At 41.6% G+C, this 26,637-nt stretch overlaps 1 protein-coding gene across 1 annotated transcript in view; it reads left to right on the top strand.

The window, feature by feature from the left end:
- Positions 1 to 24,916, top strand: part of PPM1F (protein phosphatase, Mg2+/Mn2+ dependent 1F) — a 37,406-nt gene extending 12,490 nt beyond the window's left edge. Inside the window, exons 2-7 of the mRNA XM_074972773.1 lie at positions 8,393 to 8,523; positions 14,285 to 14,484; positions 15,452 to 15,640; positions 17,391 to 17,534; positions 19,142 to 19,235; positions 20,530 to 24,916. Coding sequence (XP_074828874.1) covers positions 8,393 to 8,523; positions 14,285 to 14,484; positions 15,452 to 15,640; positions 17,391 to 17,534; positions 19,142 to 19,235; positions 20,530 to 20,927 — 1,156 coding nt within the window. The 3' untranslated portion in view covers positions 20,928 to 24,916. The remainder of the gene's footprint in view (positions 1 to 8,392; positions 8,524 to 14,284; positions 14,485 to 15,451; positions 15,641 to 17,390; positions 17,535 to 19,141; positions 19,236 to 20,529) is intronic.
- The last annotated feature ends 1,721 nt before the right edge of the window (positions 24,917 to 26,637 follow it).

Here is a 26,637-nt window from a genome sequence, read left to right on the forward strand (position 1 = left end):
GCTGTAATTTCTTGCCCCCTACCTAGACCCAAATGTTTGCCTGTGTCATCTTCTGAAACATGCTTAATGCTGAAGGAGTTGGTGGCAGGACAATACTATAGAACTTGATACTGACAAAATAATGCATAATTGAGCGCTCCGCACAGAGTAGCGCTCATCAATACAGGTAACTGGCTTCTGGCAAACTTGACCCATGGCAAGTAGAAAACAGAAAATAGACTAGACAGCTCACCTAAGAAGTGACCAATGCACTGTGAGATTCTGTGAACTGCCAGAAGTTGTGTAAAATAGATTGATTTATTTTGATCCTTGGAAAAACTAATTCAGTTTTCCACTTGTAGAATTTGCAGGCTCTGCTCCAGTAGTTTGTATGAAATTACTCTGCTTCTGTTGAAATCGTTGTTATCTTAATGTTATATTCCACTTCTGAACAGTGCCATTTAGTTCATAGCCATGGATGGGTGCCTGTCTTGGAGCAGGGCTTCTACTGCAGAGAAGTCTCTACATGCATCTGTCAGTTACAATTCTGAACATTCCCAAGGGGGAGGGGATGCTTCTAAGTTAAGAGAGCCAACCCCCATGTGACTCTTTAAAATGTTAATTGATACATAGCAATTCTGTGCCCCACACCACTTGCCTTAAGGCTTGGGCTTCACTTTATGGCTCACAGAGGGAAGGTTAATAACAGATGTTACTGGGTTGTTGTTTTTTTCCCCAGGGAGTTTTATAATCTCTCAACCCCTTACTGTGGTCAATAACCTGTCACCATCTAGGACTTGGAATCAGACTTCTTCAGTGAGAGCTGTATTCCCCTTGGAATTGACTCAGCAGAGAATGGATGAGGTGGGAAGGGCGGGGATTGTTTGTCCCCTCCTCCCCAACATGTTATGTGTGTGTGAGTTTTGTTGATCTTGCTCTTGGGAATGAAGAGGGAATGGTGGGCTATTCTTTAGTAGTATCTACTTTCTATAAGGCTGTTATCAAAATATAGATATTTCAGCCAGCAATAATAGAGATTCTGAAGATCAGACCCTGAAGTCTAGTCTTTGACAGTTTTGTCAGAAAAGAATCCTATGGTGATTGTTTTATTTTTCCAGCTGGATGAAAACCATTCTGAGAGAAGATGAAAATTCTATCTTTAAAATCCCTCATTCTCCTCCTTTCCCTGTGTGTTTTAAAGACCAGGAAAACATTGATCACAAAAGTCAACAAGTGGGCTGCTGAAATTGTGTAGTAATCATTTTCTGTCATCTAGGAACATTCAGCTGTTCTCTTTTTGACTGATGTTTGTATCTTGCCTAGTGCAATAGGGCTCCAACCTTAATTAGGGCATTTGGGTGTTACCACAATATAAATAGGTAATGACCATTAGATTCACTTGAATGAAAATGTTCTGGAGTTAATTACAAGGCAGGAGGGGGAGGAATATTTTATTAAAGACAGCTTTTGTTTCCTAGACGATTTCTGATCTGGAAATGCTGTCACTTTCCTTCCAAGCGGAGAATCCATCTACACTTTTTCAGACTGCCCCCGCCAATCTTCTGTTCTCTTAACAAAAACTTCTGTCTAATATGTTTAGACTTTTATACCATGCTCATCACAGCAGTATTAGTGTGACTCCATGTATTTGAACATCTAGAATAGCTCCATATGAGTTTCTTGGACTATGACAAGTGGCCAGCATACCATTCTCTGATATTTATGTCCATTAAATCAGTAGTTCTCAACCAGGGGTCTGGGGCCCTTAGGGGGTCTTGAGCAGGGCCAGCATTAGACTTGCTGGGGCCCAGGGCAGAAAGCTGAAGTCTCACTGCATGGGGCTGAAGCCCAGCCACCCAGGGTTGAAGCTGAGACCTGAGCAATGTAGCTTCATGGGGGCCCTGTGGCATGGGGCCACAGGCAATTGCCCTGCTTGCTACCACCTAACGCCACCCTGGCTCTGATAGGCAGAAAACCAGTTATTGCGGCACAGACGGGCTGTGGAGTTTTATAGCATGTTGGGGGGACCTCAGAAAGAAAAAGGTTGAGAACCCCTGCATTAAACTTCACAGGTACAATCGGGAGCCTCTTGTCTGTCTGGTCGTATAACAGAGATGATCTTCTGAAAGTATCACATGGGGCGATTGAGACAGGGAGGAAGAATCTAAACTAGATTTTTAAAAGAGCCAGGAGGACTTGGGGCTTTAGGTGTTGATCAGTCTTTGCAAGTCCTCATGCCACCACCTACCAAGTTATATAGAGCTTGTTTTTCCCTGCATAGCACACCAGAGAACAGCTGTTCAGGGTCTGCCATCTGTTGCACAATTCTCAGTTCTGAAGCAGCTGTAATCTGTGGGCACAGAGCACAACAGAAGGTCGGTATCGTGCTTTCAGAACCTTTCCGAAAGTGTCATAATTGGGGCAGTGACTCTGGAGAAGATAGTCTGCATACGATCAAGGATCCGCAATAATTATCTGTGGATATCCGCAGATTTGCAGGGCTCTACACTGGGGGCCATCCCCCCCCTGCCAGAGCCCAGTTGGGGACAGCCATGTGGGCAGCTGTGGGGAGCCTGTGCGGAGTCACAGACCCTCCACCTGCCCTCGGCTGGGCAGAGAGCCTGGAGGGCTGGGATACGGCTGGGGGATGCTCTCGGCTCCCCCCTCCCCTGCAGCTCCCCAGCTGGGCTCCATGCTGGTGAGGGCGAGGGGAGACATGTGGAGCTGCCCGGGGGGCTGCTTGGGCCCCCAACCCAGGGCAGGTGGAGGGTCTGTTGCGGGTCCCCACAGCTGCCCACCTGGCTCCTACCATGGCTGGGCTGCGGCTCTGAGCCGGCCGGAGCTGGTTTGGGGAGAGCCGCGCTGGCAGCTGTGGGGAGCTGCAGTGGACCCTCCACCCCCCCTGGGTGGGGGGCCCGAGCAGCCTGCTGCTTAGTGTCCCAGCCCCCTGCCCAGGGCAGGTGGAGGGACCCAGGCTCCACACAGCTGCCAGCGTGGCTCTCCTGGACCCAGCTCCAGCTGTGGGGCGGCTTGGAGTTGCAGCCCAGCCATGATAAGAGCTGTGGAGCCGCAGCAGATCCTCCAGCTGCCCTGGGTGGGGGGCCAAAGCAGCCACCTGCCCAGTGTCCCTGCTTCCCTGCCCCCCAGCCCCTCTGTCCAGGGTAGGTGGAGGGACCCAGGCTCCCCACAGCTGCCCGCGCGGCTCTTGCAGACCTGGCTGGGGGGGGGAGTGGCGCCAGCCATTTTAATAGCCGGGTGGGCAGCTGTGGGGAGCCGTGGCGGACCCTCCACCTGCCCTGGGCTTGGGGCCCGAGCAGCCCCCTGCCCAATGTCCATGCCCCCAAGACCCTCCGGCCAGCATTTTCTAGAAGACAAAACAAGACAGATACACATACAAGAGAGAAGAGAAAAGAACAGCAAAGATATAAAATGCAGCTTCTGTCTCTGGTGTTCTCTTGCAACTTCACTGCTGGAAAAACACTGGCACGCACATTTGTCTTATCAGCCACTCAGACTTGACACATTTGTACCAGCATTGGGCTGCTTGGGGCATTGCTGTTAGCTGCCTCTTTCGCAGGCTTACAGTGGTATTGCAAAATATGCAGGCTTGCCTGACTAAACCAGACACTAATTAGAAAGAAAGAAAAAGGAGAGAGAGAGAGGACACATTTGGGGACAAGGGAAGGAGACAGTCTCACATCCCAAGTTGTGTTCAGGATTTAGCCAGAGCCGGTGGATGAGGTGGTGTCATCTGGGTCCTTCTGTAGGGTCTGGTCTGGTCAGAATGTGTCTCAGGATTAGGATGAAGAAGGTCTGGGGTCCAGGAGATGGTGCGGGGTGGCAGTCTTGGTGGTGAAATGTGCTCCTTCTCCTTGTCTTGTCTTCCAGTCAGCCAGCATTGCAGTTTTCCCTTCTGCTAATTTTCATCCCCCAAAGTCTCTTTGCTTTTTAAAATTCCCAAAAGGGATGGGTGGAATAGCCAATCTCCTCATTATTTTGTCCACCAATAGGTCTAATTTCTGACATGCCAGTTTTGGTCAATTGATTTCCAGTGCTCTACTCCTCTTGTTTACCAGTCATACTACTCAAGAACAGTGTTAAGATTACCCGTAAAACCTTTTCAGTTTAAATTAATGGTCTTTCTATCTCCTTGCATCTTTTCTTAAACAATTTTATATAACAGGTCATTGTGACAACTTATGAACTGTCATTCACTTTTTACAGTTGAGCTTACAATTTAGGTAAATTGTAAACCGAGTTATCACAATAGTCCACCTCCTGTTAGACCTGCTGAATTAGTCATGGTTGTATCCAGGGATCTGTAGCCCAGGTTCTCCTGGTCTGAGTGTGTGTAAATTGCAAATTCCACCCTTAGCGGTAAAGGCCTGGGGCCTGGCCCTGTGGGGTGCACACAGAGAGAGCATCCCTGCAAAAAAAAACAGCAGGTGTAGCCTACCAAGGGACCGTGAACACAGGCACTGTTTCTGCTCCCAATTCCTCCTCTTCTAAATCAGCTCCTGTTCCTCCATACTATCTCTCTCCCATGAGAAGAGAGACTGATTGTAACTGTCCATTGCTCCCTTCCTCAGTTAACCAAATATATATAAATTTTTTGGTTAATCTTCTGCTTTGGAGCGGGTGGGGCTGGAGCCTGTTAATATCTAATTTGAATCTCAAACACCACTGCCATGCAGCTAACTTCATATGAGCTAAAGTAAAGAGGAGGCAAGGTAGATAGTCAGCTTCACCTTGATCGATTGGTTCGTGTTGTTGTAGCCAGTCCTTCAGCCACCCACTGGCTAGGCTGTCAGTGGCACTGGACACCTGATCAGCATAGTGCACCAAAGCCCAGAACAACCTTAGTGATCTATCAGCCTCCCAAATAGCCTGGATTACAGGCATGCGCCACTATGCCCGGTATGGTAGATAGTGCTGCTAGTAAAACCCTATAAAATGTAGCTCAGAACACCTAGGTTCGTTTCAGGTCTAAAAAGGACACTGCAAAGCTATTTTTTCCACATCTCACTTGGCAGTGTCCTGCTCTGCTTCCTGAAAATGCTAAGGAATCTTCAGTGAATTTCCTTTTGGGAGCTGAGTGGTAATTGGCAAGAATGGAAGGATGTGACATGATGGTTTGTAATTCTTTTCCTTTACTCGGAGGGCAGAATCTACCAAGAATGTTGCACGCTTCCTGTGATTAGAGGTCTCAGTGAGACTTGTGCATTACAGCATTTCCTGTGCTTTAAAGTTGGGTCTAGGGTCCAGCCCAACAAAAGCCTTGCCTGAAACCAAAGTATTGAATACTATTCTAATGTCAACTAGAAACCTGGTTTAGCTTTCAAATTCCATTCACAAGGCACCATAGGTAAGTCTAGAAAAGATCCTTAACTGTGGCTCTTAATGGCCATTAAAGTATACTGTGATTTCTCTTCTTGTTTCACCCATTTTCTTTCCTGCTGTTTTCCTCATAATATTTTCTGTTTCCATCTCTGGAGATAGAACTTATATTGACGCTTAATCATGGTACAAACACTTGCACCATTTCTAGGCTAAGATAAAAGGTGTGATGCTAGAATATCTTAGGTAACATGTTCTAACTAATACGTTTGAAATATCTAATGTAGACAAGCTGTCTGGCTGAATGAAAGCTCAGATGGGAGTATAGGCTTTAACTTGACCAGCCTAGCACAGGTTAATGTATATGCTACTTTGTCTAGACTAGACTTTTCGAACATGTTAGCACCTTTACATCATAGGCCTTGTCTACACTACCGCCTAAGTCGATATAAGTTATGTTGCTCAGAGGTGTGAACCCTCCCAGCCCACCCAGAGCAACATAACTTACATTGACTTAGCATGGTGTAGACACTGCTTGATGTCGGCGGGGGACACTCTCCTGGTCACATAGCTTCCACCTCTCGTTTACATGGAGTAAATTACATTGATGGGAGAGCGTTCTCCTGTCCATGTAATGTGTCTTCACTGGACATGCTAAATCGGTGCCGCTGCATGACTTCCTCATGCTATGCCTTGTTCTGCAATGCAGAGCTAGCTGTGCAGCTGACAGTTGCTGAAGCATTCTTGCACTCATGTTGTTTTGAATTCTCCTTCCTTCCTCCTTCCCCCCACAAAGATGCAGCAGCTCAAAAGGGGGAGAAGTAGAACATTTTCAGCTTAACACTTTCCTACTGCTGTTGCATTTCTACGTAGGTTGACTGCATTTCTCGTCTGCAAAGTGGTCTTGAAACTTCGAGTTGTCCATTTTGTCGGCGCAGTCATGCAAACATATTCCTAGTAAGCAGATGTGATTTGCTTTTGTCTGTTTAGATTGGATAGGAAAACAAAGACCTTTTCAGGCTTAACCATGCACTAAAAGAAATGGCAAAGTAGCTTCTGGTTTTGGCAAGAAAGCTTTGAAATGAAAGGAGGACTGCAAATATGCTTCTGTGTGTTTTTGGAGTACTGAAGTCACTCTCAAACTAAAGTAGGACATCGCTGCTACAGAACATTGCATAAAACAAGCTTCTATATTAGCAGCCAGCTGACCTGCATGAAGATTTGTTTGCAGTAGCAGGAGGCACACATGGCCATGAATACTTGACAAAGTCTGCTTTTCAGCAAGGATTTTTGAAATACAGTAAAAGCTGTTTTATCCGGCATGTTGGGTGAATGGGGGGTGCTGGTAAGTGAAAAATGCCAGCTATATAAGAGGAAGGAAGGTTGGGTGTGGGAGGGGGCCCAGGGTGCGGATCCAGGGGGTGCTCACTTCAGGCAGCTCCCCACAAGTGGCGACCTATCCTAACTGCTCCTAGGCAGAGACATGGCAGGCAGCGCTGCACACTGCCCCCGCCCCGAGCGCCAGCTCCGCTTCTCCCACTGGCCAGGAACCGCAGCCAATGGGAGCTGCGAGGGTGGCCCCTGCGGGCGGAGGCAGTGCACAGGTTGCTGCTTGTGGGGAGCCACCTGAGGTGAGCATCCCACAGATATGGGACCTCGCACCCCCCCCCCAAACCCCCCAACCCTTTGCTGGCCCCGTGCCAACCAGGCTATAAACTGGACTTTCAATGAAGATCAGAAGTGCTGGTTTATAGAGATTTCCGTTTGGTGAAGTGCTGGATGAAATCGCTTTTACTGTACATTTGAGCTCTTAGCACCACTAGGAACTATAAATGTTCTTTTAAGATTTGAAAACTGGGGTTTGAATGTTTATAGAGCATTTATTATGTTAAAGCCAGCTAATTTATGCAGGCCTTCCCAAACTCTTTCCAGGAAACCCCGCTCCCACCCAAACCTGTCCTTGACCTGTTCCAGATAGCTTACCATTTTACTTCTTTGGATGCAGTGTTAATATCCTGTCGATATCCAGAGACTCTCAGAGCCATGTTTGAAATCCTGTGTTCATGAACTTCTTCGTTCCCAGTAATGTTTTTATTTCACTGCCTCTCCTCCCAGCAGTGAATTCTTGATACCTGCTACACAGATATATTGCATATGAAATGATTATTTTGCAGTCACACAACTTTAAAGTTGGAACAGGCTTCCCTTGAATCTGCAAATTTATTATTTAAAGCCTTATCACAAGTCTCTTGTGTGTATCATATAAAACTCACTATGCATGTACTATATCTGTTTAAAGCCTAATCCCCAGTGGACACTCTTTTCAGTTCCATTCTGCACTGGTTTTGTGGAGCCTCCGCTCAGGAGAACCTGGGGACTGGAATGCTAGAGGCAAAACATTCCAACCTCTCTCTGACCTGTGCTGTGCTAAGATGTTACATTTTGCACAAAAATTCAGTCACCTTTCCCTTCACCTGTCCAAAGTGTATTGGAGCTCTGGATGCTATGTGTTTAGTGATGTGCACATACCATACACTGGGATTCTAATATGCTTTGTAATATCACAATGGATAATTATCCACATTTCAAGCAAGAAATCAGTAAAAACCCACCAAAAGAAATGAGTATTGGGGGTGGGAAGGTGAATAACTCCTATCATATCTGTTTAAAAATAAAGAAGACATGGCACACAGTGAGAGAAGCAGAGTGCCTGAGCTCAGTCCTAACAAGGCTCTGTAGGTAACAGTTCCCATCACAGAATGCAAGAGCACAAGATGCAGTCTGTGATTGAAAGAGTTAAAAATGAGGCAGCAGTTCGAAATCACACTTCATGCACCTCCTGCCCCTGCATTCTCAAGGGAACTGCTATCTTTGAATCTAAACTGAATTTAGAGACTTATAAAGGTCTTGGTATTACCAGTATTTGTAGTATACAAAAGTGTGACACTTGTTTTAATTATTGGTAGCTGCTGGGGCTTTCTAACTTTTTGAGCCATGAGGTTGCTGACTTCAGGAAGGCCACGGTTCAGTTTAAATTTAATACAATATATTTCTTTTTTTCTTTTCCTCGCATCAGGAATGCACCGCCTCTTCTTGCAGCATCTTTGATCCACGCTGCAATTGACAGAGTGCTACAGACTGATCTTTCTGTTTTTAAGAAGCAGACTGTGGAAGAGGAGAAAGAGGGAGACCAGAGGAAGTTCACCTGTAAGTATAATATCCCTCTGTGGATTTCCACAGGTTGTCTGCTGGAACACTTGTAATTTGAAATACTTCCTGGAATACCTGGTAGGATGTTTTGGCAAGCAAATAGGGAGCAGAGCGTTTATCACTCTTACAGAATGTGGGATGAAGGATGACTTTGTGGTCAAGGTGCAAGCATGGAGTCGAGACCTGGACCAAGACTTTCAAAACTGATTAGTGATTTGGGGTGTCCAATAAAGGGCCATGATTTTTCAGAAACTGCTAAGCTACCTACTTCCTGAAAATCAGTGTTGAGTCACATTGGAAGGAGTAACTGCACTCTAGCTCTTTTGTTGCTAAATGGAGAGACTTCTGTGAAGAGTTGATTGTCAGTCTTTCTTGAGGAGTTAACCGTTTGTAATTTTGAAGTACATTTGTTTCTTTACATGAGTAACCTTTTCAATGATTAGCTAATGGTAGTCCATTAATGTGCCTTTTCAGTCCACATTGGAATCAGTGGGGTCTCTACTACGCAGCTACATTAAACATCATAAATACAACCCATTTAAATCTTTGAGTATCTCTGCCCACATGCAGGGTCAAGATGACAGCACCTAGGGTCAGGCTTGAGCCTGCAAGTGTCAAAACCCCAGGCCCTTACATTTGGTGAAACAACTACCTGAAGGGGCGGGGGGTTCCAACGGGGATGGAGCTCAGCTGTTCTCAGTGGTGGCAGACAACAGAACAAGGAGCAATGGTCTCAAGTTGCAGTTTGGAAGATCTAGGCTGGATATTAGGAAACTCTATTTCACTAGGAGGGTGGTGAAGCACTGGAATGGGTTACCTAGGGAGGTGGTGGAATCTCCATCCTCAGAGGTTTTTAAGGCCTGGCTTGACAAAGCCCTGACTGGGATGATTTAGTTGAGGTTGGCCCTGCTTTGAGCAGGGGGTTGGACTAGATGACCTCCTGAGGTCTCTTCCAACCCTAATCTTCTATAAGATCATCAGTACTGTATGGACTACGTGATGATGAGTGGAGCACTGTTGGACCTTCTACCTGGTGCCTTCATTCCCTCACAACCAGCTGACGTTGGGTAGGGAACAGACAGTTGCGCACTGTTTGAGCACCGTGTAACAACCAGTTCCATCGCATTTATTCACTAGAATGTTTAACTTTAAGCCTTACCAAACCTCCGTTTACCATTTGATTTGGAGTTGGAGTGAGGGTCGGATGCTGCAGGAATCAGAAGCTAGAAATGGAAATAATCTCTTGGGTAATCTAGACCATCACAGACAATGAAACGTTATTTCCTGTTACACACGTTCTCCAATCTGTTTTTAAAAGCCCTGCAGGATGGGGCTTCCACTTCTTACCTTGCAAGACTAATCCACTGGCCGTTAGGTTTCATTGTCCAGAAATCTTTTCCAATATTCAGTTTAAATTTTCTTTCTTAATTTCATCCCATAACTATTGGCTGTATCCTTTACAGCACCCTAAATATTTTCTCTCCCTCCTTGATGTGTACAGCCTTCATGTGTTTGTAGACTGTTATCACGCCCCCTCTTTATATGCAAATAGCTGGTTTCAATCAAATTGGCCAAGGCCTAAATAGCGAGTGCTAGCTCTCCTCCTCCAGAGCATAGAAAAATTATGTGGTGGTAGACTTTAATAGAGAATGTGGGAAGGGAAGTGCAGGAAATATAAACAAAATTTGTTTTTAAACAGAGTCTTCTCAAGATATTTGGCAGCTCTTTAGTCCCACAGATTCAGGAAACATTTTTTCATTCATATGCCAATCCAGTTTGCTTTCTCAGAATTGAGCTGATAGTAAATTGGCTCCATCTCCTGGGACACTTGAAAACTGCAGGCCCTTATGGAAAGCTGAGCTACTTAGCATTGTGATGATCTCTCAAGAGCTGCAAGCATTTCTTTATGAAACTGGCTTGTTCATTCCCACAATACCCTAGATGACATTGTGGATGCCTCATAACCCTTTCATAAATTTTCAGTTTCATAGGCCTAGTGTCTGCCTTCCTTACTCACTTGAGTAATACCTTTCTCTGAGAGCAGTCCCACTGATTTAAATAGAACTGCTTTTAGAATACTCGATATGAGTAAGGATGGCAAAATAGCCCATGATGGACAAAGCACTAGTAATCATAAGTATTCACTCGCTGTATATAGATTGCTGCTGCTATCTGATTCATTGGATTTAATCCTTTGTATTCTGACTGTGCCAACAGAAGTTTGCCTAGAGGGAGACACGGTGGTGTAAACTTCCTATGCTTCCTGTTTTTTTGCGGGGAGGGGAGCAGAGTTGGCTGCTGCAGTTCCCAAAGTAGGTAGAACCAGTCGCTAAGAGATGGGACCAGCACTCTTCCCAGGCAGCGTCTGCCAGAGAGGTTCATATAGAGCCTGGCTGGAATTTAAACCTGCCTTCACTGGTTAGAATCCTCAGGGCAGTGTGGTCATGATACTGCTGATTACCACCATCCAGGATAATCTGCTTTCCAAAGCAACTGCCACACAGGGTTAAGGAGATGCAATTTGTGCCCTGGGTACTCAAGGTGAAAGTTTGGCTCAATATTTGTATCCCCTTGATTGGATTCTAGATGTGGATTTCTTTCTTTTGGGGGTAGGGTGTTTGGAGGTTAGAGTTCTGTAGCCAATGTGATTTCACCAGTGTAGTGCATGTCACTGTGTGGGAACCAGAGATCTATGTCAGTGTGGCCCTACGTAGTCTGGAAAAGCAAGCTTAAATGTTTTAAACAAGGATCATTCTTATGGCACTAAAATACATTCCAAAACCGGAAGGGCAAACCAACAAAACATACCTTTTTGAAGATGACCTTGCAAAAATTCCATTAGTCTGAGCAGTGTGGTGTAAGGTAGGAAATGGAGACACAAGTCCACTCAGTTTAGACTTAATCCGTTTTTGCCTTTTGTTTATAAATTTTTAGACAATCATTTATTTATAGTTTGACAGATAAGTAGGTAAGATGGAACAGCTGGGGGCCCGAATTACTGAGTTCCAGGGTTCTGGGTTGCTCTTAGCCACTTCATGGTGGTCTTCTCAGTGTGTGGTCCAGCATTCTCCTACTTGGTCCCTTGTTCGCTTGGTTTTTTTTGTTTTGTTTTTTTAATACCTTTCCACATGACCTATTCATTGCCTTTCTTCCAGTCAACATTGAGCATTGTATCTTCTGTAACCTGTGCAATACACATGTGCAAGCTTCAATTAACATAACTTCTGCTGTCTACACTATTTTTGTTATGTCTCCTTATCACCGTATTACTGTTTTTCCTCAACATAGGGATTTTTTTTAGCATTACATTTTATCTTCCTCTTGTATATACTCTCCAACACAATATGTTCCATGAACAAAAATGTATATCCTAAATTATTTATTAACATAACCTTTTCATTTAAGTAGAAAAGTTATGAAAAACTATCCTTAATGTCAGCATATTATCTTTTCCAAACATTGGTTTCCAGGTAACTTTTTACTCAAAATTTAGCTTGTAAATCATTAAAAAAAAAATGGTGTCAGCTTACCATGGCATGGAGTTCACAGACTGCTTAAAACTTACGTAAAGAATAAAAACAAGAATGGAAAAATATAAAGCAAAACCAGAACAAAAATCACAGAAAAGAGAAATGAGACCAGATACAAAGGGAAAGAGAAATAGGAGTTGTGGAAAGAATATGGACGGAAAGCAAAAAGGTTGCAAGCAACTATCCTAGAGTATGGGGGTGGGGAGGGGAATATAGCATTTGAAACCATCCAGCTATGCACATATCTGAACTATGTATGTGGCTTGTTTGTTTGTTTGTTTTATGGTTTCCCTTGCCCTACTTTTCAGTTGCTTATTAAACCCACTTGTCTTGCCTTAACTGTAGGGCAGGAGCCATCTTTCACTCTGTTTATACAGTACCTAGCACAATGGGGCCTCGCTCCTCACTGATTCCTATAAGTACTATTATAATACAAATAATAAATAACTTTGGTGATTTGCTAGGATATGTTTTAATCTTTTTAAAAAGAGAAATTTTTGTCTTGAGATGAGAGACTTGCCATTATAGACCAGAATACCATTGATCTTTCATGAAAATAGACTTCAAACTAATTTTAAAAACTTGGATTAGTGACACAATATCAGTATACTATTTAAATGCTTGGTTAAGGAAATCTGCCTCACAGGCATTATGCTGTGTAATGGTGTGCATATTTAGACTATATTTGATCTTCTCAATTTAAAAATAGCTGCATGTGTGGTGAGTGCACTTCTCAGAATTAAATATCTTGCCTATTTAAAATTTCTAAAAATAAGTAAATCAAAAGTGATTATATCACAGACTGACCACTTGCCAATATTTGGTGCATTAAACCAAAGCTCTTCATTCACCAGGTGCAAGAAAGTATCTGAAACTGGACATCCTGTGCTGTGGATGAGAGAACGTGCTTGAGAAACTGGAGTTAATGCTGAGACGTTCTTAGTGCTAGCAAGAGTTGCTATAGTATAGAAATTGAAAAGGTAGTTTACCCAGTAAAGAATTTCAGTGCTGTAAAGTAGAAAGATCTGTGATAGTTAATTGCTTTAGTTCTACTCACCCTTTAAGCAAGTTGATTTAGCATTGGGTGATAGTTTTTACTTGGACAGCAAACTTAAAATTGCAGCCTACTTGAGAGACCCTGCATTGCTAAGCTAGAAATGATCACAAATATCACAGTTTATTGCTCACCAGACTGAATGCTGGGATTAATGAAATTTGAGATGAGTCCAGGAAAGGATTTGAGTGTCTGGTTAGTACTTTTCCTTTTGCTCTCTATAGTGTTGTGATTCTGCTCTGTAATGGCAAAGCAGTAGTGTGGCAGAGATGGTCTTCTGTCCCTCATGCTTTTAACATTCGATAGTTCACTCTCTGTATGAAAATGATTGAAGAAGACAACAGTTTAAACATTTCTGCAGTCTGATAGTGCTGGGTTATTACCTAGCTGATCCATCACGTGATACATTCTGTGTATCCATTGTTTTCAGTGAATATAATTCAACTGCACTTAACCTAGATCTAACCCAGACTAATATTTGTGACCTGTGTCAAGACAACAAAAGCCCTGTGCAGTCTTTAGAGTTTTCTGATCTGCATCTAATTTTCTTTATAAACGGATACATTTCTGCCAGTATGCACAATACATTGCACTCACAATTCCCAGTACTGGATCATTTATGTCTAATCTACTAAACTGACTTTGGATCCTCATTGTGACCTTAAGCAGTCTATTGCCCTGGAGAACTGTCAGCCATTTGATAAGATGATGAACTTCAGAGGTAATAACTATTTAATAAACTGGTGACTGAAAGACCTGTTGTCCGTAATACTCTACTGTTGAGTCAGAACTTTTTGCCTGTGATTCTCAAGAGGGGTTTGACTCAGAAGTGTGTGGGCCAAGCATAATGATATATATTTGTTGCTCCTTTTTTCATAGTGTCCCAGTGGAGTGACTTTCGGAGGGAGTATTCTGTGTATCCATAGGCACTCATATGTCTAAAACCAGTGGATTAAAGGGAGGGACAGAACTCTGGCTCCAAGCCAGAGGCTAGTACAGGCAGAATATGTTGAGAGAATGCATTAGTCCTAGGGAAGAAAACTTGTAGGAAAAGACAAAAGACAAGTGAGGGGGTAAGTAGGAGAGAGGAGATTGGGTTTGAATATCATCATTTGTTTTCCTTCTCCTTTTCCCAAACATACAACTAAGTCACCTACTGTCTCTCTCCCATCAGTGCTGGATGGAGGCTCTTTGCAGCGCTGTTTCTTTAATAAGCTGCGAGACATCTGCTGTGAATGGCAGAAGCAACTGCCATCCCTGAAGTCACTGAAGTGCTTCCTGCTGATTTCCAGCCATGCCATCCGCAACGTCCGCCGGAAAATGGAGGACAGACATGTTTCTCTCCCAGAATTCAATCAGCTCTTTGGCTTGTCGGTAAGTCTCTGTGGCCAGGAGAGGTCAGTTCTAGCATTCATTCAAACACCCCTTGAAACACACTCATGTCCTAGTATCACAAAGTGAGCACTTTTGGGAGGTGCTACAAAGGATTTTCTGACAGCAGTCCTTTTATCAGGTCTGTACTGGAGCAGAGACCTACTGGATCTGTGTGTTTGGGTTAGCTATATAGCATTTTTTTGTGACATTGATATGCTCCCACCACAAGGGTGAGAGCGGGAAAATAACTCACTTTGGGGGCGCGGGGTGTTGCTATATTTTATGAGAGAATTGATGATGTAAAGGTGAAAAATAGCATTTTGGTTGAGGATTCAGGGATGCTTACTAAATATATAATGGAACCACACAACCTTCCAATCTGCCTTTTCAATTCCTATTCCTTTTCAAGAATCTGGTCAGTGATCAACAAGGAGCAAAGAAAAATAACACATACCCCTCATGCTTTGTGCGTATATAAAAAGATCTACACTTTCCACAGTATGCATCCAATGAAGTGAGCTGTAGCTCATGAAAGCTTATGCTCAAATAAATTGGTTAGTCTCTAAGGTGCCACAAGTACTCCTTTTCTTTTTGCGAATACAGACTAACACGGCTGTTACTCTGAAACATACCCCCATGAGATTCATATTCTATCTATTTTACACATTGGTAAACTGATGCAAATTACCTGAGGTTACACACAGTTAGTGGGAAAGCTCAGAGTAGAATACAGGTATCCTAATTCCTACTCTCCAAATCAGTTTGCTAGATCATGTCACCTTACTTTCCTTTCCCAGGGAAGATCATGGTGTTTGTGGCTCTCAGTGTATTTGCATAGTATTGTATCCGTGTACATGCTTGCACTCTCTCATACATATGTGTGCACATTCTTTCACTGAAATGCTTACATAAAATCTGGTAATTGACTTTTATTTCTGAACTCTTTGTATCTCCCTCCTGTCAAAAGGATGATGTTGATCGAGTATACTTTGCTGTATTTGATGGCCATGGTGGAGTGGATGCCGCCAATTATGCAGCGACTCATTTGCACGTAAATGTTGCATTACACAAGGAGATTCTTAAGAACCCAACTGAGGCCTTGAAAGGCTCTTTCCAGCAAACTGATGAAATGTTCCTTTTCAAAGCTGAAAGAGAGGTGAGTGCGTAGAGTAGGGTTGTCAACCCTCCAGGACTGTCCTGAAGTCTCCAGGAATTAAAGGTTAATCTTATATTTAATTAAAGATTGTCATGTGATGAAACCTCCAGGAATACATCCAATCAAAATTGGCAACCCTAACATAGAGCCAGATTCCATTATAGTTAAGCAGTTGGGAAATTGCTTGGGTGACAGTAAACAGGAATGGTGTTATGCAGAGAATTTTGTTCTCCTACAGTTAGACTTTGAATTCATTCTGATTCGTTTGCCAAGTATCCTAAGTGGAAAATATTTCACTGGTCACATTAAATTTTCCCTTCTCATCAGAACCAGTGCCTGCAAGTTCAGGGAGATGGAAACTTTGAAGTGAAGAGTTAGTGCTATTTCAGGATCCTCAATCTCAGGGAATATACAGGCAACAAAGAGTTGCTTCCTTGGAGAGAAGAAGAAGGGGAAAAAAAAAAAAAAAGACTAGCCCCAATTGTATCTGCATAATTTAATACAGGAAAGGCAAAGAAAATCTTTCTATTTATTTTCTTAAGGCTGGTTCCACTAGCACCATCACTGACCTTTCTCTTCCTCCTTTCCCCATATTTGGGAGAGTGAAGTTGGTGTATGGCAAGATAACTGGAGGATGAGAAATTTTAAAAATGAGTTAAACTAGGTTCTTGAGTTCAAAGTATTGTAAGGGAACTGAAGGTGGTAAAGGTCAAATGAAGGATACTCTTCCATCTTTATAGCAGCAGCATTGAAACTTGACCATTCAAAGTGTAACAAGGATGGCTTTTTATAATGGACTGTAATATAGCAGTGGAGAAATGCTTACCTTGAGAATATTTTTCACTGCCACTAGGAAGGCAGAGATAGGGTGGCTACATCTGTTTGTATGGGGAAGAAAAGTCACGTTCAGTACTGAAAGGTTCTTCCTGCTGAAGTTAAAATCAAACTGATTCCTCTGCTTTTCAGAAAAACCCAAGTAAACAAATGGTTCTGGGCCCTTTGAAGCTCATGCTGGAGTTAGTGAAGACAAGGGAAAGAGCATAACTATAGCAGTGTCAGACACTTGAAAGCTAGAATAGGGTTTCCTCTAAACCTGTGTTTTCTCTTATGTTTGTACCTTTTATTCAGTGGATTGCCAGTCACAAAGATCTAAATTACTGCATAGTTAACAAGCTTTAATTAACCCTAATTAAGGCTAAGTTTTTGTCATGGTTATTTTTAGTAAAAGTCACCGACAGGTCACGGGCAATAAACAAAAATTCAAGGAAGCTGTGACCTGTCGGTGACTTTTGCTGCTGCAGCTCCATGGTTTCCCCCGCCACCATGGTGGTTAGGAGCTATGGGGCCAGTTCCCCCTCTGCCCACGGCAGCTGAGCGCAGCAGGGTGACCATATTTCCCAAAGAGAAAATGGGACACCCAGCCTCTCTCCTGAGGCACCCCCCTCACCACCTAAGGCGGTCACCCATCACTGGAACCCTGACGAGGGCCCCCTCTAGGAGTCCGTCACATGTCAGTGGAACCTTGCAGGGGGCCACCTGTTGCTGGAACCCTGCCAAGACCCTGCTGGCTGCCAGCTCCAGAGTCCTGCAGCCCCTGGGGCTGAAGCAGAGACTGTCACGGAGGTCTCTGGAAGTCACGGATTCCGTGACTTCCATGACCTCCGTTACATAAATGTAGCCTTAACCCTAATTTACAATGTTATGATGTTAAACTGCAGTTTAACTTGCACTGCTCTGTTTTCCTTTGTAGAGGCTGCGGAGTGGTACAACAGGTGTATCTGCCTTAATTGTAGGGAACAGGTTACACATAGCCTGGGTTGGAGACTCCCAGGTAATGTTGGTGCAGCAGGGAAAAGCTGTGACCCTGATGGAACCTCACAAACCTGAAAGAGAAGTAAGCCTGTTTTCTTTGGCTCTCTCCTCTGATGGCTGTAATTAATTTACTTTTGGCTCACTGAATCTCTTTAAATGAAGATCTGGCCAACTACCAGCTGACATTGAACTGCTCTCTTTGTAGACAGATTATAAAAAAGGTCTCTAAGTAGCTTTGGAACTATTTGGAATCTCTAGAGTTCCTGGAGTCTGGCACATATGCCATATAACTAGAATGACAAACTGAGCTGATAGGTTTCAGAGTAGCAGCCGTGTTAGTCTGTATCCGCAAAAAGACCAGGAGTACTTGTGGTACCTTAGAGACTAACAAATCTATTAGAGCATAAGCTTTCGTGGGCTACAGCCCACTTCATCGGATGCATAGAATGGAACATCTAGTAAGAAGATATAAATACATACATACAGAGACGGTGGAAGTTGCCATACAAACTGTAAGAGGCTAATTAATTAAGATGAGCTGATGGTATTGGTGGCCAATCTCATCCTTGCAATGAATGAGGATACAGTCTGTTGGCAGTTTTTGATAAGTGGTCATGAATTACATCTATTAAATTTGAAGTCTCTAGCAGGACTAGATGGAGCCACTTTTCAGTGATTTCATCCCTTTTAAGTTGGACGGTTACGGAGCATAATTATGATGTGTCAGTCTTGCCTTTCTCCTGTCTAGGTGTGTGTTCTCAGTGCATGTTTTTCCAAAGGAAAAAAGGATTGTGCTGAAGAACAGATTTGATCTGTACTCTCAGTTGGGAATCCCCTTCGAAAAAATAAAAAGAACCTTGTGAATACTGTAGTACTATGGAACTTTGCATACAGGGCAACCATGAAAAATCTACAACTGCAAGCCTTTTATTAACAAAATTAACTGATTTTTTTTTTAAAGTTACCATTGAGTTAGTAAATTAATGTTTTAATTTCAGACCTGGCTTACATAATAGCATCATCCAAATGGCAATAATAGACTAGTATCATAACAGGCTTAATTAATCTTACATTTCTTTTTATTAAAATAGGTCAAATATAACTCAACTGACTTACGTACAAACTGAAAAGACAGTAGCAAGTTTTTAGAGGTGGCATTGCATGAACCTTCTCCTTTATAGTATGAATATTAAAGTTTTTGTAGGGCTTGAGGAGTATGGATTATATTAATAAAAATGAAATTTGCCTCTAAATACAGTTTTTATTTCTACATCTAAAAACCTTAACCTTACAATTATCCTTTTCTTCCTACTTCCATTCACAATCTTAAATATTTGCACAGTGATGGGGATATTGCCAGTTTGTTCCTATAGAAATGACTTAGATAGGGATTCTTCCCTTTAGTTTCATGAGCAAGCAATGATGCAGTCATAGGGAAGATGTCTTGTCTTGTTCATGTATATTCAACTTAACATTGCAATAAGACTGATTTTTCTTTTATTAAGCACATTTTTCTCTGAACACTATTGATTCCCATTTCTTTAATAATATAAAGCTGTTTGCATCCTACTATAAGTATACAAGTTGAAGGGATTTAAGATTTTTCTCTGCAACACTGGATAGTAGTGAATTTAGTAAGATATAGGATATGCTCTTAGTATAAAGAGTTGATGTGCTTCTTTCTTCTAGGATGAGAGAATGCGTATAGAAGCCCTAGGTGGCTGTGTGACCTACATGGACTGCTGGCGGGTCAATGGAACCCTTGCTGTTTCCAGGGCTATTGGTAAGTAACGCCATCTAAATTAGTCAAAATTGAATTATCCTTAAACACATAATCTAAAAAATCCTGGGGCTGAATAAGTAAACAACCATTTATTAATAAAGAGATTATAGTGTTTGCCCAGCTTGGGCCGAAGAGTAAATTGCTTCTATTATTGTAATTGCTTGAATAATGGAGTATTAAATTGCTTGGTCAGCACAACCCTTATCAGTTTTTGAAGGAAAAAATAAAATTAGTTCAATTCCTTCTTTGAAACACCTCTAATAACCTATCCTGTTGCAACTGAAAGCCCAACAAGCTTGCGGAGTATACTGTACATGACACTAGAGCAAATATTGGCTTCTGATCTGATAGATGTCTGAATATCTCCATATAAGGTAGGTGAGTTAATATCTTATTGGATCAACTTCTGTTAAATAAAGAGACAAGCTTTTGACCTTAGAGTTTATTTATCCATTTTAGTATCTACAAGTTGTTCTCTTCACTGTGTTTCAAAAGTCAAATTGTTGTGTCATCCTTCAAACTGCAAATAGCTAACATAAACATTGGCAGTGGACCATTTGCATTTAAATGATAATATTCCCAAATGCCGTGGAAAGAACTTTCTTGGATGCTTGCCACTTAAAGTAAAATTAGAAAAGACCCTAGGCAACAGCAGTTAATGAAGAATTGTAATGGCTGAACTGAAGCAAGTTATCATACATTTATACAGTATCTTTTTTTTTTTTTTTTAATTGAGAAGTGGTAAGCTTGTATCACTTGTGTTGAAATGAATGTGTACAGGTGGAACTGTTGAATTGAGTATTTGGGCACTATACTGCGTGCAAGGGGATGTTCTTATTCCTCTCATGTCATTATCGCTAATGAAAATAAGGTTCCTCCCTGGTGTTCCAAGGGTTTCACAAGATGCACACTTTCCCCTTGCGCCCCCCCCCCCCCAAAAAAAAACAAACAAACAAAACCCAAAGCATCCCAGCATTTCCTGAGGGAGGAAAATTTGATGTTTTCCTTGGTGAGCTCCTCATATCATTCTGCTCTAGAGGAGGGATATAATGAGCCATGGTACCATACCCAAAACACAGTAGATGCCCTTAAATCCATATGAATCACAGGGGATTGTTAGGAGTCGAAGGCCTTCTCCATTGGCTCTGTAGCCCCCATCCATCTCCTTCATGGGGCTCTGGGGTATGATCTGGCCCTAAAAGAAAGCATTGCAACGCTGGAGAATCATTGAAATGGTGGTTGAGGAGACAATGGTTCATATTAAAGCAATCAGATTTGTATCTTTTCTTGTTAGGTGATCTATATCAGAAGCCCTTTATCTCTGGAAATGCAGATGGCAATTCATTTGAGCTGACAGGTTCTGAAGATTACTTGCTCCTGGCCTGCGATGGATTCTTTGATGCCATCAGACCATATGACGTGGTGGATCTGGTCCTAGATCACTTAAAGCAAAACAAAGGAGATGGTCTCAAGGCAGCAGAGAGACTGGTGGCTGCAGCAAAGGAAAATGGATCCAGTGACAACATCACTGTCTTGGTGGTCTTCTTAAGGAACCCCCCAGACATCTTGGCAGACTGCTTGGGAGACCCTAAAAGCCTCAGTGCTGATGAGAGTGCAGAGGATTCACCCTTTAACTTTTTCAGCTCTGAGATGAACAATCAGAGCGACAGCCACACAACGATAAAATCTTAACTCTCATATGTTCCACTAAAGAAATTTTTCTTTCCATTAAAGAAGCTGCTAGGAGGATGGGTAAAACGTCAGGAATAAGGTGACCAAAATTCCACAAAGAAAATGTCAGAGCTCATCTTACTATATCCATTGTCCCCTCTTCCCCTGAAACAGCTGAGCAGGCTGGAAGACTTGTGCAGCTACTTCTTCCCTGGACATAGTTTTAAAGTGTTTGCCAGGTTGCCAGTTCATGTCCCTCTGTCCTGGAGGTGGTAAGGAATGTATAAGCTAATGGAGGAGAATACTTATTTGTATTATGCTTATTTGGGTTCTGCTTTAATTCAAAATAGTGCTTAAAAAGGAAAGCTAACATGCAGATAGTTTAATTGTAATGTTACCTATTTAGGGTGTGTGTGGGGGAGAGAAGCCATCATCAAATCGAAGCTTGTTACTGCATACTATCTCCATGAACAGGTTCAGTATTCTAGAGGATCAGGTGTCCAGGAACGAGATCTTGTGCTTTTCGTGTTATACCCTCAGAGACCTCTCAACTTCATCATTTCATACCAAAGACAACATTGTGAAAGACGGTGATATAATAGAAACCTCATCCTTTTAAAGAACCATTTGACTTTTCATAATTATGGGGAAAATACAACGGAACACTTAAGGAGGGAAACTAGGAAAATCCTAAACAGAAGAAGCAATCTGTAGTTAATTACTTTCTGGCATGGTCTGGTAATTAATTTAATTGACTGATATGGAAAGAATAACTTAAGAGTAAGGGTGAATTATTTCTGTGACACAAACACACTTTATTAGCTATTTGGTAACCTGAAAAGAGAGGACACTTGCTGACTGTGTTTGTAAGGGGTCCATAGAAATTGTGTGTTTATGCTCTGCCAGTTCAATAGGCCCTGTACTTGCCACATCGTTTTTTATGGTTTGCTATAAACAAAGTGAAGTATTTTATTTTTTTTCTTTTCATAAAGTTTTTGGGTATTTACTGAACGTTATGGTTGTGGGAACTTTTTTTGCAGTGTTACTGGATTTTTTTTTGTTTTTTTTATTTAAATAGGATTTTTAAAATGTACACTTTTGTTGTCTGGCTTTAAAAACTGGCCACCTTCAAGTGCCTTAAATGTTTCAGAAAAGGATGGGAAAGGTTAGTTTTCTATCAAATTCAGGTGACCATGTTCTAGTTCTGTTTTTAAAATTTAGTTTATTTCATTAATATAAATATTTTAATGCACTTACAGCTCTTTCATTTTTTTGTGAATGATTGAGCAGGAACTGTGTTCCAAGAACATTTTTGTTTTTCAGTGTTGCCAAACTCTGGTGTTTGTGAGACTCCTGATGTTTGGTGTTTGCTTAAAGGCCCCAGCTAGCTGGCCTCAGGTTATTTACCTGAGAATCTTCAATTTCATTTTAAAAAAAATTCTAACCCTCAGTTTTGTAGAGGGCAAACCCTATGTGCACCAATACCACTGTGCAGATTTTCAATAAAAAGAACTCCAAGTGTGTGTTTTTAAAAAAAAAAAAAAAAGTTGGGCCTGACTCACAATTGCTGGATGTTGACAATACTGCATTGATGATTCTATATATAGTTTGATACAGTAACTTTCTGAGGCGGTGAGAAGTTGAGATTATACTAGAGAACTATGTGACGTGTATATCATATGCATGGGTGCAAGCACGCAGTATGTGTGCATATATAATTGCATTGGTTAACAGATAGCAGACGCATGACAGTCACAATCAGTGCTGCTGGAGCCTCTAGTCTGATTCTGTCACTGTTCCCATCACCGGGAAACTTTCTGTATGAGCAGGATCTGAGAGCTATGTTGCCAATTTATTTTATAACTTTTGTATCTGAACAGGAAAAGCAGCCCATCAGGTGGTGAGAATGTAACATCACTTTTGACTTAGGCATACTGTTTTCATACAGCAGTCCTGTTGGTTAAAATGCCCTGAATATTTTAAATCGGAAATGTTTTAAGGGGAGTAAACGTCTATGGAAAATTGAGATTTGTCTTAGCTTGATCAGATAGCAGCCTTAAAATAATGAGGTGGGGTGAGGAGGCAGAGCAGCACTGATTGTGCTCGTGCTATGATAAGATATAAGCTAACATAAGATAATTCAATTATCCAAGTGATTTATTTGTCAGGTTACCCGCCAAAGATCGTACAATTCAACATAGTAACTCCATGAGTGGGGGGTGGGGGAATATTCCACCACCTAGTAACTCTGACAATGGCTCTGTTAATGTATTATGGAAAGGCGGTAACCTCTCCATAGTTAAGGTTGTAACCATTTTTCTATTATAAAGAGAAATTTTGCTACCCTTCTAAAATGCTTGGGTGAAGCTTTCTCTTACTGCAAGTGAGCTAGGTAAGGTGGAAGGTGAGAGGGAATTTTTTGTGCCAAATCTGGCTGTTCAAATTTGGAGACTTCCCTGATTATAAGAATAATTCAGTGAATCTTTGTCATATCCTACCTCTATAATGATGCAACCCAGAAACTTCAGCTTAGGTTTGTTTGCTGGGGTTTTGGTGACCTAGTGCATTTTGGCATCTTGAGGAGACAAGTCCCCATATTCAGAAATTGAGCATTCTATCTGTGTCTTATGGACTTCTCAGGTTCACTGTTACTTTTGTCAAAACCAGGATAGCTTTTGAGGTGGCGTAAGATTTGGAAGATTCATGAAGTTGCTGTTTTTGTTTCAGAACTCTGACAGCATTTCAAAGATATGGAGGGAAGCAGGCAGACTTTAAAAGCCAAGCCCTTTGTACCTACCTTTCTGTTATAATTGTCTGCCCGGTAATGCTGCCAAAATTAAACAAATCCACCTGAAACTTCTGACTGAGGCTCTTTGCCAGGTGAGAATATCTTAGCCAACTATCAAGTGGCTAAGACATGATATTTTTCAGATATGGGAGCTAAAATTAATATGCTTCAACTTAAAGCAGAAACCAATGAATGGCTTAGACTAGAAGAATCCATAGTTTGTGGGAAATACGGATACTTTGATTTGGAGTTATTTGCTGTGGATTTTTTTGAATCTTCATGGACTAATGGAGAATTTCTGGATGAAATCCTGGTCCTGCTGAAGCCGATGACAAAACTCTGATTGACTTCAGTGGGGCCAGAATGTCACCCTCTAAGCTTCACAGAGGCTCCTACAGGCTTTCAAAGGTCAGCAGCTCCTACAGATCTAAGCAGAACCAACCAGGCTAAAAAGTTAGCAGATTTTATGTACGTAGACAAGTATGTTATGACTGACACACTGTTGTCATCAAAGGTGCAACCTGTTGTACACAGTACTTACCTCTGAAACTACTTCTGCATCAATAGTTGTCCTTGATCAAGATTTGATAAATAAATTTTTATAAAAGAAAAACTTCAACCTGTAGCATTTAGTAAATATCAGGAATTTAAAAAGGAAGGTGGGGAGAGTGTCTCTTTGAGTGACATGCATAAAAAATATTGGAAACACAGGAAGCTTTAACCTATCCTTTGCTCTCTCTGTGTAAGTGGCACATTTTATCTTGATATAGGAGGCTTTGTATCTGTACGTATCCTAGTGCTGTATATGACACTTACATGATTGGTGGCATATGTACCCCTTATGGATCATGAGGAATGAGTTCCTTTGCTTATTCATCTACATTTAAAAAGTTCTACTTTTCCTGAGACCTGTCTATGGCCATGAAAAAGACACAGATCTTCATTCACTGTATAAGTCTTCTTTTTCTTTTTGATCCTGTGTATTATTGATTGATTACAATTATCATATAATTCTGGTTGTTCTCTGGGCAATGGGATAGGGAGTTAAGGTCATTTGATCTTAACTTTATTTCCATACATTCAAATGCTTGATCTTTTTACAAGTTTTCTCTTCAAAATTTCCTGGTTTTCTTTGCACTTACCATTCTCTTCATATTTGTTTCCCACCACCACCTCCTTAAATTATTGGTATGGCGCAGCTTAACCAAGGTTTGCTATTATCTGGGAATAGTCTCAAGTGTGTGAACGCTTTTAAAAATGCATATATTTTTATTTTGGGGGGGCGGGGGGGGGCAGGCTAAGTTGCCTTTATAGCTAACAGCAAGGACATGTCTTGGGTTCTCTTGTGGAGCTTAGCACATAAAACTGTTCATGATTCCAGACAATTTCTCAGTTTTAGACCCATAGGTTTGAGTTATAGGTAGGGCCCTGTGAATTCCTAGAGTGCAGAATTGTGCTTAAGAAAGTAAGCTTTTAAGTAAAACAAAATTAAAAACCCAGCCCTTAAGTTAATGCTTTTCTTTGAAACTCTGAATGCAAACCTTGACACTGGCTTCTTCCAGAGACAGCAGAAAGCCTGAAATGATCTGAGAAGTGTGACATTCCTTATTCATGTAACTGGGTTGGTAATGCTGAAACCTAATGATAGACCTTTAAATGTCAACATAAAATGATCAACTGCAAAATAGTTAAATGATTTAGCTAAAAGCTTTGATTATCCCACAACCCCAAACTACCCAGCTGTCAAAACCTGCAGCTTCACCCATGACAATGTCTAAGATGCAGTTGTACATCATTGATGTAAAAGAAATTGGCACGTTGAACATGTGGGAACAGCATCAAATTTAAACACAGGGAGTTACTCTCCCTGTTGTACTATTAATTTTCATATTTAAACTCCCTTTAAATGAAACTATTGCAGAATTCTTAGTCTGCCTCAACAAATGGCTGCAGAATCCCGGAATCTTTCTGTAGAATTTAAGTTCAGCTTACCAGGGACTAAACATGCTCTTGAAATAGAAATGGGTCTATCATCCATGAGTGTACTAGAAAACTAGTATAATCGTCTGATCAAGAGAAGTACTGGACATGACACACTTTAGATACTGGTAACAGAGTTCAAAGGGGCACCATCAAATTAAAAATCACATTTCTGCCTGAAATTTATTTGTTTACATTCTTGTGTTAAGGTTACTATAACCTGAGCAAGACGGGGGCAGGGGGAAGAATATAGTCTTTATTTTGTCAGTCTGTTTCTGCATATAAACAGCAATTTATATATAGTCAGTTTTACTGTTTCTTCTGTGTAGTCAGTCAGATTTCCCTGATTTTGGGGACTTTTACATAGCAATAGTAAAGGAGGGGAAAGTGATGTGAAACCACAAAAATTGGCTGAGGGACTCAGGGCAGATGTAGTACCTAAAACTACTTTTCATCTAAATAGATTTCAAGTTGGATTGTGTCCCTTTTTAAGAAGTAGCTTAGAGTAACCAAGCACTAAAATATAGTCTTTTAAAAACAATGCAACAGACACTTAAAAGCCTCATCTTCTGTTGGATGAAAACCTGCTTTTTTCATGATGCTTAGATATGGTACAAGTCTCCCTTGTGCTTGAACAGCTCAGTTCTAATCCTTTTTACTTTTATTCTTTAGTCCTTGAAAGAAATGTAAAATAAATTAATAAAACAAATGTTCTGGGTCTAACCTAAACAAAAGGACCAAAAATTCATAAATTCATTCATGATTGTAAACAAGGAGAGTTTTTCAAGGGAAAAGGACTCCTGTCACAGCCTGTTAATGTCTGTGTGACATGTTTTTTGTAGAACCTTTGAGAGCTAGAGAGAGATATAGAGACAGAGCAATTTTTAGAACAGTGCGGGAGGGGGAATTAAGTAAAATCTACCCTCTAACAGTGACAGAGGAATGAAAGAGAGCATGCAAGAC

The sequence above is a fragment of the Natator depressus genome, chromosome 15, assembly GCF_965152275.1.
Source record: "Natator depressus isolate rNatDep1 chromosome 15, rNatDep2.hap1, whole genome shotgun sequence".
NCBI classification, from domain to species: Eukaryota; Metazoa; Chordata; order Testudines; family Cheloniidae; genus Natator; species Natator depressus.